At 44.2% G+C, this 18,868-nt stretch overlaps 1 protein-coding gene across 3 annotated transcripts in view; it reads left to right on the forward strand.

Annotated features, from left to right (window-relative positions):
* MAP2K6 (mitogen-activated protein kinase kinase 6) overlaps positions 1-18,868 on the forward strand; it is a 104,646-nt gene that overhangs the window by 71,026 nt on the left and 14,752 nt on the right. For all 3 annotated transcript variants that reach the window (XM_054709034.1, XM_008156260.3, XM_028132289.2), the window contains exons 4-11: positions 49-162; positions 1,456-1,575; positions 3,036-3,152; positions 3,814-3,865; positions 6,132-6,259; positions 7,481-7,558; positions 9,409-9,548; positions 14,516-14,561. In XM_054709034.1, coding sequence (XP_054565009.1) covers positions 49-162; positions 1,456-1,575; positions 3,036-3,152; positions 3,814-3,865; positions 6,132-6,259; positions 7,481-7,558; positions 9,409-9,548; positions 14,516-14,561 — 795 coding nt within the window. The remainder of the gene's footprint in view (positions 1-48; positions 163-1,455; positions 1,576-3,035; positions 3,153-3,813; positions 3,866-6,131; positions 6,260-7,480; positions 7,559-9,408; positions 9,549-14,515; positions 14,562-18,868) is intronic.

The raw sequence follows: 18,868 nt of genomic DNA on the forward strand, positions 1-18,868 counted from the left end.
TTAAGTTTATTTTTCTCTTTCTTATTGCATTCTGTTTCTCCCCTGCAGAACTTTGAGGTGAAGGCAGATGACCTGGAGCCTATCATGGAGCTGGGCCGAGGCGCGTACGGAGTGGTGGAGAAGATGAGACACGTGCCCAGTGGGCAGATCATGGCAGTGAAGGTAGCGTTGACCTTCCCCAAACGTTTTCTGTCTGTGGTGTGTACATTTGTCCATCCCCAGTGCAAACCATCTTTCTTCACAGAAGCAAAACAATCTTTAAAGGGCGAAGCAGAAAATATTATTTGTAGGGAACAGATTGCCCTCCAAATGTGTGGAAAATACTTCCTTAATATCACCTATTACCAGGTCCAAATGAAGATTACCTTGATGGTCTTGAAGTTGGTTTTTTGTTGTTTTTTTTGTCCCCCTATTGGTTCTTCTAATTAGAATTCAAACAAATGTTCACATATTGCATTTGGTTGTTATGTCTCAAAAGTCTTTTACTCTACATGCTATTACTTTTAAAGAAGTGTCCCTAAAAACCAGGAAACCAGAACTGAGGGAGAAAATGGTCTCCACTTGTGGAAAAAAGGGAGGGTAAAATACATCTTGAGTGAATTTGCATAGTTTCTGCACTATAAAAAGAAATGTACAATCATTGCATATTTCTTGAGTAGATGCTGGGAGGACCTTGGAGAGTCGCCATCTCTAGATGAATTAATAGATTTGGGCCATTGTTAAGAGTGTGGGTGGTCAGATGACTTGGATCCCTTTGTTTTTGGAGAATGGAGATACCTTTTCCTTACCTTGTAGAATTTTCAGTTTGTTCTCCTGCAGACTCTTTGCTAAGTAGGCAAAAAATGTGAATGCCTCGTGATGTATTGTTCCTGTGATTTAATGAAATAATTGTATTTCTGTAAGGCTCTGTTTGCTGATGTGCGAGGTTCTTCTTCTCCCACAAGCACCGGGATATGAACGAAGGATTTCTCCGTTTCTGTTTGGTCCCTTCTTTTCCCCACAGCTGTATCAATTCTCTTACAGCCGCTGCTTAGTCCAATGTTTCTTATTTGTTCCCAAAGTGGATCTTTTAGCCTTTATTGAAGGACTCTGAATCAGCCGGAGTAACTCCTACTGTGGCCTCTTTGCACTGAACAGACATAATACAATAAACCAGACTGTTTTTGTAATTTGGAAATACATTTCCAAACATCTGCACATTTTCCAAAATATATTATCAGTTGTTCGGTTGTTTTGTTTTTTGAACCAGGGGTTATTCGGGAAATCAAATGAATAACAATCTTCCTTATTTTTCCTTTGTTACAAATAGCCAGTCACTTAGGGAGGCTGTTCGAAGGGTTGTTGCTAGAAGTTGTGCCATGGCTTTGTGTACTATTTTCGGGAGGGGACACTTTTAAGGTCCCTGCTTCATCCTCAGAGCAGTAACCCTGCATTTTACCATGCATTCCCACTCAGCGGATCCGGGCCACCGTGAACAGCCAGGAGCAGAAAAGGCTACTGATGGACCTGGATGTCTCCATGAGGACGGTGGACTGTCCCTTTACCGTTACCTTTTACGGCGCACTCTTCCGGGAGGTAGGTGACCCTTCAGTTCAAAGTTGAGGGGAACATTCACTCACAGAGAAGTGCCTCTGATCACATAAATGCCGTGCACCATCACGGTCCTCTTTCTTTTTTTAAATTTAATTTATTTATTGTCTAAAGTTTTACACATGTCTCCTTTTTCCTCGCTTGGACCCACCCCCACCCCAAGCCATTCCCACCCCGGGCACGCCCCCACAGCCCCAGTGTCTGTGTCCATTGGTTATGCTAATATGCATACAAGTCCTTTGGTTGCTCTCTAATCCACCCCCCCCACCCCCGCCATTTGTTTCTGGATCTATTCTTATTCATCAAATTATGTTGATCATTATATCCCACATATGAGTGAGATCATGTGATGTTTATCTTTCTCCAACTGGCTTATTTCACTTAGCATAATGCTCGCCAGTTCCATCCATGCTGTTGCAAATGGTAAAAGTTCCTTCTTTTTTATAGCGGCGTAGTGTTCCATTGTGTAGATGTACCACAGTTTTTTAATCCACTCATCTGCTGATGGGCACTTAGGCTGTTTCCAAATCATGGTCCTCTTTCTTGATGGACAGGTCTCCTAGAGTCTTGGGCTTTGCATCGATAGTACGATGCTCGGGTGCAAAGTTGGCGGAGATGAATATTTTCAGATGTGTTGTGCCCTGTTCAAGACGCTGTGGCTCTTTCTCCTCTCTGTTTTGCTTTGTCTTTTGGCAGAACTGTCTATATCAATTGTCTGTTGATCAATTTGGATATAGCTCTTAAAATATGAAATATTCTGCCCTGGCCGGGTCGCTCAATTGGTTAGTGTCATCCTAATATGTCAAGGTTGCAGGTTTGATCCCTGGTCAGGGCACATATAACAATCAACCAGTGAATGCAAAAATAAATGGAACAACAAATCTCTCTCTCTCTCTCTCTCTCTCTCTCTCTCAAATAATTGAATAAATTAAATATTAAATATGGTCTGAAATATTCTGTCCTTTTGGCTTCTTGCTATGTTTTTATGTAGCCTGCTTTTGTACCTTATAGACTTATATATTTCTCTCTTTGCTCTACTTCTGCTTTTATGATGCTTCAACCTCACTGTTCAAACCAGCCTTTTGATTGACTATGGCCAGTGCTCCACACGGAAGGTCAGCCATGGAGCAGGCTTCTAGACCTAACTCCTACGGCCAGTCACAGTAAAGGCCTGGATTTGGGGCATTCTATTGCTTGTCTGAGTATTTCGATGCTAGTTTTCACTAAGGCGTAGGTGATCACATGCCAGTTCTGCTTGGCTGTCTGCTCATTTGCTCCTTGGAGATCATCTTGCTTGTTTAATGAATTCCTGAGATTTTGAAGAGAAACTGTCCATTTCCTTTGAAAACTCAGGCAAGAAGTAGTTCTTCCTGACAAGTGCGTCCTGTTCTCTCTTTTTCCCATTTCCATCCTCTCTAACCATCTCTGAACCCATTGCTCTCTAGGGTGATGTTTGGATCTGCATGGAGCTCATGGATACATCGCTAGATAAATTCTACAAACAAGTGATTGATAAAGGCCAAACCATTCCAGAGGACATCTTAGGGAAAATAGCAGTTTCTGTGAGTACACAACGGATCCTACAAGGAGAGCGTGAGATGTCCAGGCCTCCTGTGTCTTTGTGTCCCCAGTATGAGGACACGCTACCATAGGACCATCCAGTACATGTTGAATGCTAGAGTGTACCTAAGATGGAGAGATGAATGCTTTTCCCTCTGAGCACTGCAGCAGATTCGACTTCTGGCTCAGTGTGGTAAACTCTCAGTTCAAGTGCCTCTCAGTTGTGCCTTCATCTGCTATGACTACATTCCTGGTGTCTATATTCTGATGCCATTTAATTTTTATTTTTATTAAAGATTATTACACATATTCATAGGACTCCTAAGCATAGAAGGAAGCAGAAAAAATTGAAATGGAAGGAAGGTGTTTGCCCTTAAAAGCTATTGAGGTTAAGGAGAGTGGAGGGAAAAAAAATGCTGGAGACGAAATGAAAACCAAGGTATAGGAGTGAGACATACTCTCTGCTATAGGATAGAGTCCTCTCTGGTGGGTAGAGTCTAGTTCGTGTAACTTCCTGTGTATTTTTCTGGAAAGGACCACCACTCTCTGAGAAAATACTTCACCTCGTGACCTTAAGTCAGGGATAATCAACCTGGATATGCTTATCATTCGATTTCTTTCCAGGGATGGGGGACCTCAATCTATCCTGTGTTTCTCTTGCAGATTGTAAAAGCTTTAGAGCATTTACACAGTAAGCTCTCCGTCATCCATCGAGGTAAGCATCCTGGGGCTGCCCTGGCTGTTCCGCTCCTAGAGTTTGGGTCTTTGACTTGAGTTCTACCCCACAATGGCTGGGAGTGGGATTGAGTCAGGCAAGAGCACTGAGGGTTTTCCCTTGGGACTGGAGAGCAAATCCTACAAGTGGCTGCTCTTTATCTTATCCAAGGGCATCAGAAGGCATGGGCTGTATATTACATCTTAGTAAAATATAAAATACCTGTTACCAAGCAGAGCTGTGGGATCACCCGATGGACAGTTCCAGAGAATAGGGTAAAAATTCATTCAACCTGGCCCTCACCTGGGAGCTTGTTAGAAAGTAGAACTGCGGGTCACAAAACCGACTGATTGCATTTTAACTAGATGGTCATTTCTGTGCACATTCAGCTGTGAAAGGTGTGGTCTAAAGCACAGCCTTTTCAGACTCCAGGAGGCCAGATAAACTGAAAACAGTGGTAGATGTGTCTCTTCTTTCTTTCCCTCCTTCCCCTTTTCCTTCCTATCGACCTGTTATCTCTTTACCCACCCAGCCACCCATATATCCATTCTTCCATCTTTCCTCAATCCACATATCTACCCACTTCTCTCTGATACTCATTTCTCCAGCAGTATGCAGCACTATATTTTTACAGCCCTATAATAGATGCCCTGAGAAGTATCTGAGAAGAAAATATATTCTTATTAATGTTCTACACAGGAATTCTTGATAGGGAAATAAGCAGATATATAACAAACCCATGGAAGCCCATGAGAAATATGCAAGTACCAAGTAGGGAATTAGTATAGGTAGAATATAAAACAAGGACATAATTTGTTCAAGCAGGTTTTTGGAAAAATTAATGGAAAGTATTGATAGCTAATAAGGCATTGAATTTGGTAATTTTTACGTTCTCTGAGCCAGAAAATAATGTGAAATACCTCCAAAGGATGCCTGTTGCCATTGTTATTCTTAAAAATTGGAAAAATAGGAAGGAGGAAGAGGAGAAGAAGTGGGACAGAGTCCAGATAGGAAGAAAAATGTGGATTACCAACAAATGTGAACCCAATTGATAAGGGTTTATTTTAAAACGATGAAATATTTCATTAGATGGGAGAATGTATATACAATGAAACAATAATGAAATGAAATGTATGCCTACCATTCCATCGAAGGGGGGCATTATAAAGCATAATTGTAAAAGTTTTTAGAATAACTTTTTTTTTCCTGATTACATGGACTTTGTGAACAGTGTCCCAGGGGAACAATGAACTATAATTTTTAATTCCATTATCCAGAGATAACAACGGTTCATCTACTTGGGCAGGTGCCATATCTTTCCCGGCTTAAAGATTCAGCAATACCCCTCCATCCACATGTATATTCTGTGACCTGCCTCATGGACTCAGGAATATCTGAGTTCATGATGAGTTCCACTCCATGACCTCTGACCCACCTCTTAAAGGGGCTTCGACCAACACTGGCTGGTTTGATTGTATTTGGTGTATTGTTACGTCACAGTGTGCCCTGCACTAACTGTTAATTCCTGCACTAACTGTGCAATAGATCATTCGAAACTGGGCTTTTAAAAATTACGTTATTGTCATAAGAACACTTCACGTGAGATCTCCCATCATAAGAGAGTTTTAAGTGTATGGTATAGTGTTCATTACAATGGTGTCCAGCAGGTCACTAGGATTTATTCAGATTGAATAATTCAGACTATGCCCATGGAATTGGGCATTTGATTCAGTAATAATTTGTCAAATTCTTACTACGTGATGGAGTTTGGGGAGAATAAAGATGATAAAATAGAAGAAACAATTCCTTTTTAAAAATACATATGTTTTTATTGATTTCAGAGAGGAAGAGAGAGAAAGAGATAGAAACACCAGTGATGAAAGAGAACCATTGATTGGCTGCCTCCTGCATGTGCCCCAACTGGGAATCGAACCATGACCTCCTGGTTCATAGGTCAATGCTCAACCATTAAGCCATGCTGGCTGGGCTTTTCTTTCTTTTTATTTATAATTTTTTTTTGGATGAAACAGTTCTTATCCATTGGTGGCTTCACACAATCCTATAAGAAAGACAACCCATGAAATAGAAATCAAGTTGAAAGTAACAAGAAGTATGTAAGTGAGTCAGGGTGGCATTTACTCTTCTGTTGGCCATGGGGAAAGGAGGCTGAGGAGAAATGGAGATTTCAGGCCCTCTGGTGGCAGGTAGGGGCGATGCATCTTCAGAGCAGGCTGGGATGATGGCCTCTCCTTGTTCTTGCTTTCAGACGTCAAGCCTTCCAACGTGCTGATCAATGCTCTGGGCCAGGTGAAGATGTGCGACTTTGGCATCAGTGGCTACCTTGTAGACTCGGTGGCTAAAACTATCGATGCAGGATGCAAACCGTACATGGCTGTAAGTCCAGGGCGGGGGGTGGCATCGGAATGCAAACCGCGCCAGGAAATAGGAACTGGATGGCTTCAGGAGGGGAAATGTAAATGTAACTAAGACCCAAGAAATATTCTGCATCTCCTTTTTTTTCTTAAACATTTCCTGTCTGAAATCCTCAGTCACTTGCTTCATCTATATCTATATTTTAAATCAAGCAAAAAGGTATATTGTTAGAATCAAAGACAAAAAACAAACAAATAAAAAGATATACTGTTTGAAAAACATGTAAATAATGCATGCAGCCCACACAGTTTCCCACCCTCAGTCGCAAGGGCGTGCCACCTTGTATGTTGAGGACCGAACAGTAAAAAGAATTTAAATGACCCAACTGAGTCATTCAGGTTAGTCTGGGAGAAACTCATAGCTGTGAGGACTCACTGCCGTCAGCAGAGACCCGGGGGCCCCCTTTAACTCACAGGACTCCTACTGTGTTCCATGTTGAAATGGACTTTGTGCTTGGAATTTAAAAACTTCTTGTCCCTGTTTAACTACAAGTGCGTCAATTTATTAACACCAGACAGTAGCCCAGGGACTCTTACTAAATGTTTTTTTTTTCACTGAGTTCTGGACTGTTGGACTATTGGTGTTTTTTGGGAGGTTGTTTTGTTGTTGTTGTTGTTGTTTTTTTTTTTTTTAGGATGCTTTCTTTTTAAAAATATATTTTTTATTGATTTCAGAGAGGATAGGAGAGGGAGAGAGAGATAGAAACATCAGTGATGAGAGAGAATCAGCGATGGGCTGCCTCCTGCACGCCTCCCACTGGGGATCGAGCCCACAACCCAGGCGAGTGCCCTGATCGGGAAACGAACTATGACCTTCTGGTTCATAGCCCCACGCTTAGTCTCTGAGCCACACTGGCTGGGCTGGACTGTTGGTGTTTTTAACAAGGAACAGTCTGGACGGGCGAAGCAGCTTGATATCCCGTTTCTTCTGAAGGAAAATGAAAACCAGTTTTGAATTGTGAGGGGACTGTAATTTATTCTTGTCTCCAAGAAGAAGACCAATGTAGAATGAGGGCAAGAACTGTGGCGACACTGATATTTATGGTCGTTAGTGAGCCTGCTTGGCCTGGGAGGCAGCGTTTACAGCTTCAGACAACTCACTTGGCAACTGGTGCCACCCTCACCCCCAGAGACTTTACTGAGCTAAGAATGTCACCTCTGTCTTTTTCTGTCTCCTCTCCAGCCTGAAAGGATAAACCCGGAGCTCAACCAGAAGGGCTACAGTGTGAAGTCTGACATTTGGAGTCTGGGCATCACCATGGTAGCGTATGATAACCATCCTGGGCGATGAGGTTCGGGGCATGAGACCGACAGGCAGACGCCCTACCTGCTGGTCTTGGGCATCCTTCTGGCGTGAGATGGCAGGGGGTTCCGAGTGGCAGCGGCTTGCAGTAGGTGCAGGAGAAATGCGGAGCTGGGATTGGGCAGACCCGGGTTTGCTCTTTATTCCACCTCTCAGTAGCCGTATGCCCTTGCGTAGATGATGGACGGTCTTACTGCTCCCATCTGTAAAACAAGAGGGTCCGACTATAGCTCCCGGTAGTTTTCTTAACCCTTTGCACTCGCTTGCTTTTTTCTCGATTCCTTTACTCTACTCAGGATTTAATTTTTTAAATACCCCAGATTTTACAAAGCGCGGCAGTAGAATAAAAAACTGGAGTTTCTTTTCATACAGACTTATTTATTTGGATTTTTTATATTTCAAATTATTGATACATTCAAAGAGTAATTTTAATCTCTATAATTTTTCATGGTGTGATATTTTTTGAAACATTCACCCACATGAAGACCTGGTTTACATTCACATGTTTCGCAAATATAAATCGTCTCTCTTCTTCCTCCTTTGATTTTTCTGTTAGAACAAACAACACAATCTTTGTGTGTTTTGTTAGGGTGAGGTGTGATTATATGGAGCTTTCCATCTAAACGTTGCTCTAAGTTAGTGGATAATAATCTACCCCTGGAAGTTAGTGTACCATCTCTGAATTCTTCAACAAGATCATGTACTAGTTTCCTAATAAATTTCACATGCGTTATCGGTTTTTCATTTTTTCTTTTTTGGCATCAGTTGAGACGGCATTTACATTTTACTTGTCCTTTCATGCTAATGAAAACAAGAAAAGATACTGGAAAAATAGACAAAAATCCCCCTTCCCCCTGCGGTGAAACTACGTGTCGAGTGTGGCTCGACATACGAGCTGCTACCGATGCTAACCGTGTCGAGTCACACTCGACATCCGAGTGCAAAAGGTTAAAATGAAATTATTCTAATCAAGGGTCAAGGAAGCTTAAGCTACTCAAAAGAGTGCCAGTGTGTGGGGACCCTGTAAGAGCTGTGCTATCCAGGACGTATGCATCTCCGAATCTGGTTATGATAGATGTCTTGGCTGCTGAGGTCAGGTGTAGCGAAAAGACATGATAAAATAGTGTGATTTCCTGAGGCTCAGCCCTAAGGTTCTCCGATCAGTGCCTGGTGACTGACTTTGGTGATTGTGGATGCTCAGTGTACGGCCAGGGTCTGAGTTCTCCACGGCGCTCCTGGCTCCTTCCCAGGCGCAGCAGCTGTTTAATCCGTGAGTTACTTCATGTCCCTGCCCAGCAAACATGTGATCTATGACAGCAAAGCGGCCTTTATTCAAGTCCAAAAAAAGATCAGTCCTCGGGTCCTCCGTTGTTTTTATTTTGTTCCCGGGAGGGACCTGCAGGTGGCAGCAGATGTACACAGTTCTAAAAGTCTTAGGGCCCAGAATCACTTTTCAGGCTGAAAGGTGGAAAATCCGGTTGCTTTAAATCCTGAAGTGTAAGACTGCGGCCTGTCACTTTAAAGTGCCACCATGGGTAGGGGGAGGACCCGGTTTTAAACAGGCTTAGGAAGATCGTATTTGACCATCCCTAGCACTAGGAAATTGGCAGCGGGGTGTGTGTGTGGGGGGAGAGTAGAATGGGGGAGGGGGGTTGCTAGAGAACTTATGATTAGTTTTCTTTCCCCTGAAATTGTACTTGAACTTCCCCATGGTTTCTTCCCCCTGGTTCTCCTGGGGGAAGATATAGCACATTCTGTAGGGGACTTTGATTTCAGCGTCATCTCCTTGTTCTCCTCTCCCCCCCCAGATTGAGTTGGCCATCCTTCGGTTTCCCTACGATTCATGGGGAACTCCTTTCCAGCAGCTCAAACAGGTGGTAGAGGAGCCGTCACCACAGCTGCCCGCAGACAAGTTCTCCGAAGAGTTTGTCGACTTTACCTCGCAGTGGTAAGAAAACCCGTCTCCCAGGTGCCCGGGCGCAGGAAAAGCAGGCATTCTGAGAAGTTCCTTCACCGGGTTTATAGTCCATCACGCATGCCTTCATTCCAGCGCATTTATGGAGTGAGCCCTCGGAGCTGGAGCAACAGAGATGCCTCCATCCAGCCCCTGCCCTCACTGAGCTCAGGCTGTGGCAGGTGGTCCAGGGGTGGAGATATTTCTAGAATATTTGGGGAGCTCAGAGAAAAGGTGTTGGGGTGGCGTTTCTGGAGGAGGTAAATCCTGAGCTGACACCACGTGATGTGTTTTCCAAGTGAAAGGCGAGGAGGGGAGGGAAGGGTATTCCAAGCAGGAGAAACCTCGTGCCTCATGTCATAAAGGCAAGAAACTCTGTTACGAAAGGGTTAAGCAATTGGATGTTGATTAGGACATAAAGAGAAAGATGGTGGGGCCCATTGGAGGTTCAGGGGTGGGAAGGAGGTAAGCCGCAAAGGATTACCTTGCATGAGAATGCAGGGGCTAATTTCAGAGTGTTACTCAGGTACCTAGAAGACTTGAAAGTACTTCTAGCGTTTGGTAGGCTGTCTCCTACAGAGAACTTGCTAACTGGCTCTATGTTAGACCCCTAATGCCGGTGGTGTGACAGACAGCATTAGGGGTCTGAGAAGGGAGTGCAAAGATGGTTGGAGTGGAAAGATAAAAGGAGCCATGCGAATGCTGTAAACTTTGTATCAACATTGCCAGCGGAATGGAGGCAAGTAGGAGAGGGGGCAGTTTTCTCTAGAAAATCTCATGGTTTCTGTCTGCATAGGGACCACGGTGCCTAATGTACCCGGATGCTAATGATCTTTGTGAGTGATGCCGGGAAGGGATTCGAAAGGACAGCACAGAATGGAGCCAAGTGAGCTTATTTGGGCATCCTGCAGAAGCAGGGGAGAATTGGGGGAGGGGGGCGGCATCAGAGAAGGGGTCCGGCCCAGCTGGGACTCTTGGAGAGGACCAGTGCTGGCTACTTGCTGCTGAGAGGGGCTGGGGATCTGAAGGCTGTTGGGGGGGTACAGCGTCTGCATGCTCCTTGGCCTCCATGTTCTTTGGAGGAAGCGTTGTGAATACAGCTTTTGTTGGGAAACATCATGAGACAAAGCAACTGTCTGTGGCTGGTGAAACCGAGGCCTCTTGGACTTTTTGTTAGCTCTAGCCCCATGTCACCCTTGAGGTCTGAGGGTGGCCTACCGTTGTCTGTCTGTGTTTTGACGGAATGATTTTACGAATGGCTCAGGTCTTTGTGGAAGCATTTTAATTTTTCATATGTATTAGCACACCGATGCCTACTTCCCCGATGGCAGGCTAATTGTTTGGCCGGCTTTAGTACTGAGAGTTTTAAGTTTGATCTGGAGCCGGGTGGAAAGAGTGAGAAAATTATTGTAACCTAAGGGCACCTCTCCTATTCCACGATGGAGAGAAGGACACAGCCTCTGAGGGCGGCTCCCTTGTATGGTGGTTTCTCCATTTTCCTACATAGAAAACTGTGTTTTTGAGACACATCTTCATGAGAGGACCCTTTTTGGAGTGATTGCCATGAATTTTTTTTATATTTTTATGACCTAAGCCTTGATTCGTCAACACATCTCAAAAAGCCCCAGCTCTTTATTGTAAGTGAGGACTCTAGATTTGGAAAGTGGAGGATTTAATATCAAATTTCGAGATGACTATATCTATGCTTTTGGCACCTACATCTGTCTCTGGACTAACCGTAGACCTAGAAGAAAAGGGGTATATTGCTCACAGCCTCGTTATCCATCAGATATCCGTGAGCTCTCGTGGGAGGCGTGCTCCCTCAGCATTCGATGACATCACAGTGGTGCTCCGTTCCATACAACTTCACCCAGGGAATCCACTTGGAACCACTGTCCTCGGATCGAATGTGTGGGGTGTCAGTTCGTGTGGTGTGTGGGGCGGAGTAGGAAGCGCTCACAGGCGATCCCCGTCACAGCCGAGTTAGCTCTAGAGCCCAGAGATCCAGCTGCTGATTTCTTTTGCAATAACATCAGAGACACATAATCTTGAGGGGAGGGGTGGAGGAAAGAAAACCTTAAGGCATTTATTTCTCATGAACTTGAAGGAAAAAAACCACAATGACTGTCCAACCCTTCCTTACTTTGAAATAGGGACTCCTGGGTGGGGTTGTCTTCCCCTTCCCCCCACAGTGGCTTTCCTATCACAGGGGTTTTACAGGGCTCCTGGTGTGAGTCGTGCCGACCATGGATGCCTCGTTCAGGGTTTCATCCCAGAGAAGTCTGATCGAGAAGCCATGCGGTCTAGCCCAGCAGAAGGCTTAACAAATGGGTCTCTCCAGGCAACGGGATCCCCGCAGGCTTACATTGTTCCCCGCACCCCCTTCCTATAGTCTCCAGGCTTGGGGACTGACGGAGGTCCCTGGAGACCACCCCCCTGAGAACGCCAGAGCAGCTTGGCTTCACGTCTGCTCTCCCTTCAGCCGGTGGAAGAGGCTCTGCCCAGCTGACCTGCCTGGGGGCACGTTGGCGTGTGTTGGGGGCCCACCCGGACATCGACACTGTCTGACTCAGAGGAACTGGTATAAAACAGAGACAAGCAAATATAGTTCCCAACTTGTTCAGGAAGGACAGTAAAAGAGGCACTGGCTATGTATTTAGCTTATGACATATGTATGGCTTGAAAGGCAGTGTGTGTGTTTATTTTGTGGATGTACCGCTTAGCCTTCTTGGAAACGATGGAGGGTTGGGGGGAAGAAGGGGGCAGATTCAAGCAGACAGAAATCCTCCAGTCAGCACAAACGCCAGCCTAGCAATCCTCAAGAGAGCATGAAGCGGCCTTTCGGTGCCGGCTACGGTCAGGAGCGTGTGTTGTGGCATTTGGACGAGAAATTAGGGCCGTTAGCTAATTGCACGCTTGAAAATGACAAGCCACTTGAAAATTCAAAAGTCTTGACTCAGATCCCAAAGAAATCAGTGTCGCCTTGAGCTCCGCCGTTATTTCAGACTGAATTTCAAGCACTTCCTATGGAACACGGAAGTGCCTTTCCCCCTCACCTGACACTGAGCGCTGTGCGGTTCCGAGGCCATGTTTTGGAGTGTTCTCCACTTGGAAGATAGAGTGGGCTCTGTCGGTCACATTAATGCAATAAACAGCCTTGGTTTGCTGTGAACATATTTTCTGTCAACACGGCAGTGGTGATCACGGTCAATCTGGAGCGTCCTGATTAGTGGCTGTAAGTCGAGAACTAGCCTGCTGCCCAGCAATCTCTGAGATTTCAGGGGTCCTTAACCCGTTCTGACGGATCCACTTGGGGGAGTTTCCCACATTTTCTTTATACAGATTTAAAAAAAAAAAAATACTGGAGAAATGTTCTTAAACTCTTCCTGACTTAAAATGACCTGTCCTTAAAAACCGGAAGTTTTAACTTCTTCTACCTGAAAAGAGATGGTAAGTCCATTACCAAATAGATCCCTGCCGTTGGGAACCACCGGGAGAGCCCCGTGGAATCTCAGGAGACAGGGACACGCAGAGTCGTGAGTGGGAGTGACAAGGCCTCATTCATCTCACCCAGGCACACCCTCCCATGTCAGTCCACCCCACCGTTGGTAATTCCTCTTTCTAACCCCCTCTTACTTGTATCCTCCGTTGAGATGAAACTTTCTCTCATAGGTGGTCTGGTCACTGGGGTCGCTAGGTCCTAGATCAGCCCTCAGTTCCAGACTGAAACTTCTCTCCTCACCTCTACCCGTACCTTGTCTCAGGTTCCCTGGCTTCTACCCACAGCATTGCCCGGAATAAACTGGTAGGCTGCTTTAAGTTGTTCTTGGTTCAAAAGCGTCCTCTTCTCCTTCATTTCGTTTTGTTTTAAGCCACAGTTTCTCAAAGCGTCTCAACTACTCCACTCTCCTATGGCTCTGTTCCTGCTCCCATCCCCTCCTCACTGTCGGGCTCCGTGGCCGGAGCAGCGCTCACCCTGGGTCTCGTGTGCTCAGAGCGATCTATGAACACAGGTCCCAGCCGCCTCCAGCACCAGGCCACGTTCCTCTCCATTCGTGTCCGATTTTGTGGCCCAACGGGCAAGGGCAGTCTGTAGGTTGCCTGGCAAATCACAGTTTTTGAAATCATCCTTTTCTCCATTCTGTAACCTTGGGTTCCAACTCCAAATAAACCACTTCTTTTATTTTTTTTTTTTTCCACTGTAAGGCTGGGGATGGATTCAGGGGTATGTGGAGGGGCAGGTCTGTTCAGATGGCAGTTTTATTGCTGTTGTCTCCGAATATCCAATGTTACTAAAATGTCTGTGTCTGTAGACAGCTAAGTGAATGGGAGCCACTTGATAGGAGTGCATGACCACAAAGTATTGTAAGGAGAGAAATTGCTAAGTCACCAGCCGTGACTTTCTCTTTCAGGGAACGCAGAGAGTTGGAAGCAAGCAGCGTTACCTTAGACATTTTATTGGGAGTATTGCTTCTGTCTCAGGCAGGTTTGGCTAAGAATGTATAAAAGCAAATTGTATGTTAGGGGATTGGGAGCAAGGAGAACAAGGTATTGAAGATAGGGAAGAGATAACAGATGTAATATAAGGAATACCTGCCAATTTCTTTGCCAGTGCGGGTGGAGTACAAATTGTTTTGAAGGAAAGTAGATATGTATTTTGAAATATAATGGCTTTAGATCAGAAAAGCTAGTTTATATGCCATTGGTAAAGTACCAAAGGAAAGTAAACACACAGACGCACACACACTCACACACCTGTTCTTTCCCATAAGGTACACGCGGAGTGATTTAAGATATAACTTGAAAGTATAACAGAAGAGGAAAGTGAAGACAGGAGATCTTTGGTTTCAGTGTTTTTAAAGCAGGTTGTGTTTAGTTTTCTACAAGTTCTGAAATCTTAGGCTAGTGAAAATGCAGATGATTTCTAGATTTTAATGTGATTAATTTTTTCCCCCTTTAAGCTTGAAGAAGAATTCCAAAGAACGGCCAACATATCCAGAGCTTATGGTGAGTACTGTTAGCATCATAAACATGTCCAAACTAAGAGTGAGTAGCAATAAAAGTACCTAAGACCTAAATCGCAATCGAACAACCATAGAGGAAGAGCTGACTGACTCATTGAGATAGTGATAACTGGAATAAAACTGTGCATTGAGCCCTTCATTTGTCCTAAATCCTCCTGTAGTATAACATGGTCCATGTTAACAGTCTTAGCAAACTTTCCATGCTGATAAACAATAGCATCTAGGCCAAATATGTCTATAAAATTTATATTTTCAAACGTTAAAGACAGGAAGAGTCATATATTACTATATAAAATGAAGGAAAGCATGATTTAAAGGATTTTAATATTGAAAGACATGTCAATGCTATGTGACTGATTGATTTTTGATAAAATATTTAGGATTATTTGGTGAAATTTCTTTTTGATGGGTGTTTATGGAGGAAAGAATCCCTTCTTTTTTTTGCTTCTGCTTTTTACTGTAGTGGAGAAAAGACAGAGACGTAATAATCTGAATTATACGACTTCAGCATTCACAGTTTACCATTTGCATGACCTGTGGAAATAAGACTTCCAAGTTGTTGTTTTAAAATAGTTTCTCTTAAGTTGTGGTACCTTCTTTTCTAAGCTAATTACAAAGGATTCTTTCACATAGATGGCAGGCACCTGAACAGACTTGGCAGTCCTTAACTCAGTGTATGTTGAATTTTGGGAGAAACACCTTTCTTTTGAAATATTATAAAATTTAGACTATTTACTAATGTATCTTAACTCTTCCTCCCCCACCCCCCAGATTTGTTACAATTGTCAAGGTTTTAATTGTAGCAGGGGATGGAAGAGTTCTGTTCATGCACTATTGCAGAATAGAGGAGAGAAAACATTGACACCTTTCTTCCTAGAACACAGGTACCCAGCAGGCTTGCTTGCTCCTATCCTTCAAGCAGTACTCAGCTTCAAGACCAATCAGGGCAGGGGCAGAGGGGCAGGTTCCTGACTCCTCTGAGCAAGAGGTGTGGTGAGGTGGCTCCAACTTAGAAAAAGGATAGCTTGTTGGCCATTTGTATATCTTCTTTGGAAAAATGTCTACTCAGGTCCTTTGCCGATTTTTAAGTCAGACTTTTTTTTTTTTTGCTATTTAGTTGTACAAGTTCTTTATCTATTGTGGATAGGATATTAATCCCTTATCAAGCACATGGTTTGCAAGTATTTTCCCCCATTCTGTAGACTTCCCTTTCATTTTGTCGATGGTTTCTTTGGCTGTGCAGAAGCATTTTAGTTTGATGTGATCCCACGTGGATTTTTGCCAACGAGTACATGAAAAGGTTCTTACTATTACTAATCATGAGAGAACTACAAATGAAAACCACCATGAGATATCATCTCACACGTGTTAGAATGGCTTTTATGAAAAAGACAAGAGATAAGTGTTAGCGGGGATGTGGAGAAAAGGGAACCCTCGTGCACTGTTGGTGAGAACATAAATTGGTGCAGCCACTATAAGAAGCAGTGTGGAGGTTCCTCAAAAAATTAAAATTAGAACTATCATCTCATCTAGCAATTCTGCTTCTGGGTGTATATTTGAAGGGAATAGAATCACTGTCTCAAAGAGGCATCTGCACCCCCAGGTTTATTGCAGCATTATTTATAATGAGGCCAAGCACCGGTGGGGTCCCTCAGCCTGGCCTGTGGGGATTGGGCTGAAACCAGCAATCCGACTTCCCCCAAGGGGTCCCAGAGTGCGAGAGGGCACTCTGAAAAGTTGCTGTCGCTCAGCAGTTCCTGCATTGAGCATCTGCACCCTGGTGGTCAGTGCACATCATAGCTACCAGTTGGACAGTCAAACTGTCAGCCAGTTGGCCAGTTGCTTAGGCTTTTGTATATATAGACTAGAGGCCCAGTGCACGGATTCGTGCACCAGTGGGGGTCCCTCAGCCTGGCCTGCACCCTCTCACAATCTGGGACCCCTTGGGGGATATCGGAGAGCCAGTTTCAGCCCAATCTCCGCAGGCCAGGCCGAGGGACCCCCACCAGTGCACGAATCCATACACCAGGCCTCTAGTATGCATATAAGATCTCTTCCTGCCCTCCCCTCGCCCCGCTTCCCTCTGAGATTCATCAGTCTGTTTCATGTTTCCATGCCTGTGCATTGAGCATCTGCCCCTTGGTGGTCATTATGCATCATAGCTACTGGCTGGTCAGACGGTCACGTAGGCTTTTAGATAGATAGATAGATAGATAGATAGATAGATAGATAGATAGATAGTCAAGGCATGGAAATAGTCTAAGTGTCTGTTGATGAATAAATAAAGAAATTGTGATACACACACACACACACACACACACAAACATACTCTAGAATATTCAGCCACAAAAGAAGTAAATTCTGGCACAGTGGTATGGCTCAGTGGTTGAGTGTCGACCTATGTATGACTCAGGAGGTCACAGTTCGATTCCTGGTCAGGGCACATGCCTGGGTTCCAGGTTCAATCCCCAGTGCGGGGCAGGCAGCCAATCAATGATTCTCTCTTGTCATTGATGCTTCTCTCTCTCTCCCTCTCCCTTCCTCTCTGAAATCAATAAAAACATATTTTTTTAAAAGAAGGAAATTCTGTTCTTTGCAACACCATGGATGAAGCTTGAGGATATTATGCTAAGTGAAATAAGCCAGACAGAAAAAAAAATACTGTATGACCTCACTTATACGTGGATCCTAAAACAAAAAGAAAGAAAGAAATTCTAATTCCTGAGTAGATTGGTGTTGCCAGGGGTGGAGGGTGGAGGAAATGGGTGAGGTGATGAAAGGGTACAAACATCCAGGTGTAAGATGGAGAAGTTCTGGAGGTGTTGTGTACAACAGGGAAACAGTAGTTAACAGTACTACATTGTATGCTTGAAAGGTGCTTGGAGAATAGCTTTTAAATGTTCTCACCATACAGGGAATTGTAACTAAGTGAAGTGATGGATGTGTTCATTAACTTCATTGTGGTCATTATTTTGCATATATAGATGTATCAAGTCATCATGTTGTACACCTTAAACTTACACCATGTTGTGTGTCCATTATATCCCAATAAAACTGGACAAAAGAAAAAAGGTACAATTTGGACATGTCAGTGAAGGAAGCGTTCTAGAAAGCCAATTCGACGATAGGTGATAGATAGCCACAGCCAATCCCATGGGTTTTCAGTTCTGTTGGTTAAGTTTTAAGTCTGAACCGCCCTCCAACTGGGTGGCAGAAAAGGATTGGAGAAGAGACAGGAAGCTCCTTGGGCTTCCATGGTCCTTGTAGAAGAGGCAGCCCCTGCGACTCAGCATTCTACCAGCTTTATTCAACTAAGACCCCCGTCAAGAGGGGAAAGATGAGTAATGCTTGAGAAAATCCTAGCATAGTGCATGTTCAGGTTGACTATTCCCCCCATCAGGTTTTTAATAGCCCGCCGGCGGCCGTTTCTGCCCTGGGTCCCCCTTTTTGGTTTGCTTATGCAACCCCCAGAGCAATAGAAATGAATTTCACATCCAGTGCAGCAGACATGAGTGGTCCCTGTGGGGTCCTATGGAGCCTGGACTCCTATTGGAAGCTTGCCTTGTTTGTCAGTATTTTCATGTTAAAGAAGAACAGTTCCTATATGTTTCTGATTATTTAAAATACAAAACTTTTTTTTTCTCCTTCTAAGAGACCTCTTATCAGAGGTTTCAGTGGAAAACACTAAAGAAAAAGTGCTGATTTCTAACTTTACATACATCGGCCGCCGGTGTTGAATTCTACCTTCCCTGTGGAGTCTAACGCTGTGGTCTTCTGTGGTCTGCACATTAATGTTGTCAGGTTGTGTGGGCAGCCCTTTGCTTGTATGGCGTTAGTCTCTGTGGACTGGAACTGGACTTGCCTTTTAAGGCCATAACTGCTCTCTGCTTTTCTGTGGAATTGAGGTTTTTAAGTGGAAAATCTGAGTCCAAGCTCTTTGACTTCAGCGTTGGGAAAGCACTTGCGAGAGGCCATTGTTTAGGTTGTAGGAGTTGGTGAAGAGATAGAAAAGAAGACAGAAATCCTTCTTTCAGGTGAAGGACACTATAATTAAGGCCCCAACCCAGACATGTACCTCTTATAGAAATCTCAAATGTTTTTCTTTCTAACTTGGATTGAGTGGGTGTATTTGCTTTCCTATCATCTCATTTGCTTGTTCTCTCAGACTCCCATTGGGGGACATGACTCAGTAGGTTTTGTTCTTCTAGAGCAGGGACCAGCCAGCTTTTTCTGTAAAGAGTTAGATAGTGACTGTTTCTGGCTTTGTGGGACTGCTCACTTCTGTTATTT

This window comes from Eptesicus fuscus, chromosome 20 (assembly GCF_027574615.1).
Source record: "Eptesicus fuscus isolate TK198812 chromosome 20, DD_ASM_mEF_20220401, whole genome shotgun sequence".
NCBI classification, from domain to species: Eukaryota; Metazoa; Chordata; class Mammalia; order Chiroptera; family Vespertilionidae; genus Eptesicus; species Eptesicus fuscus.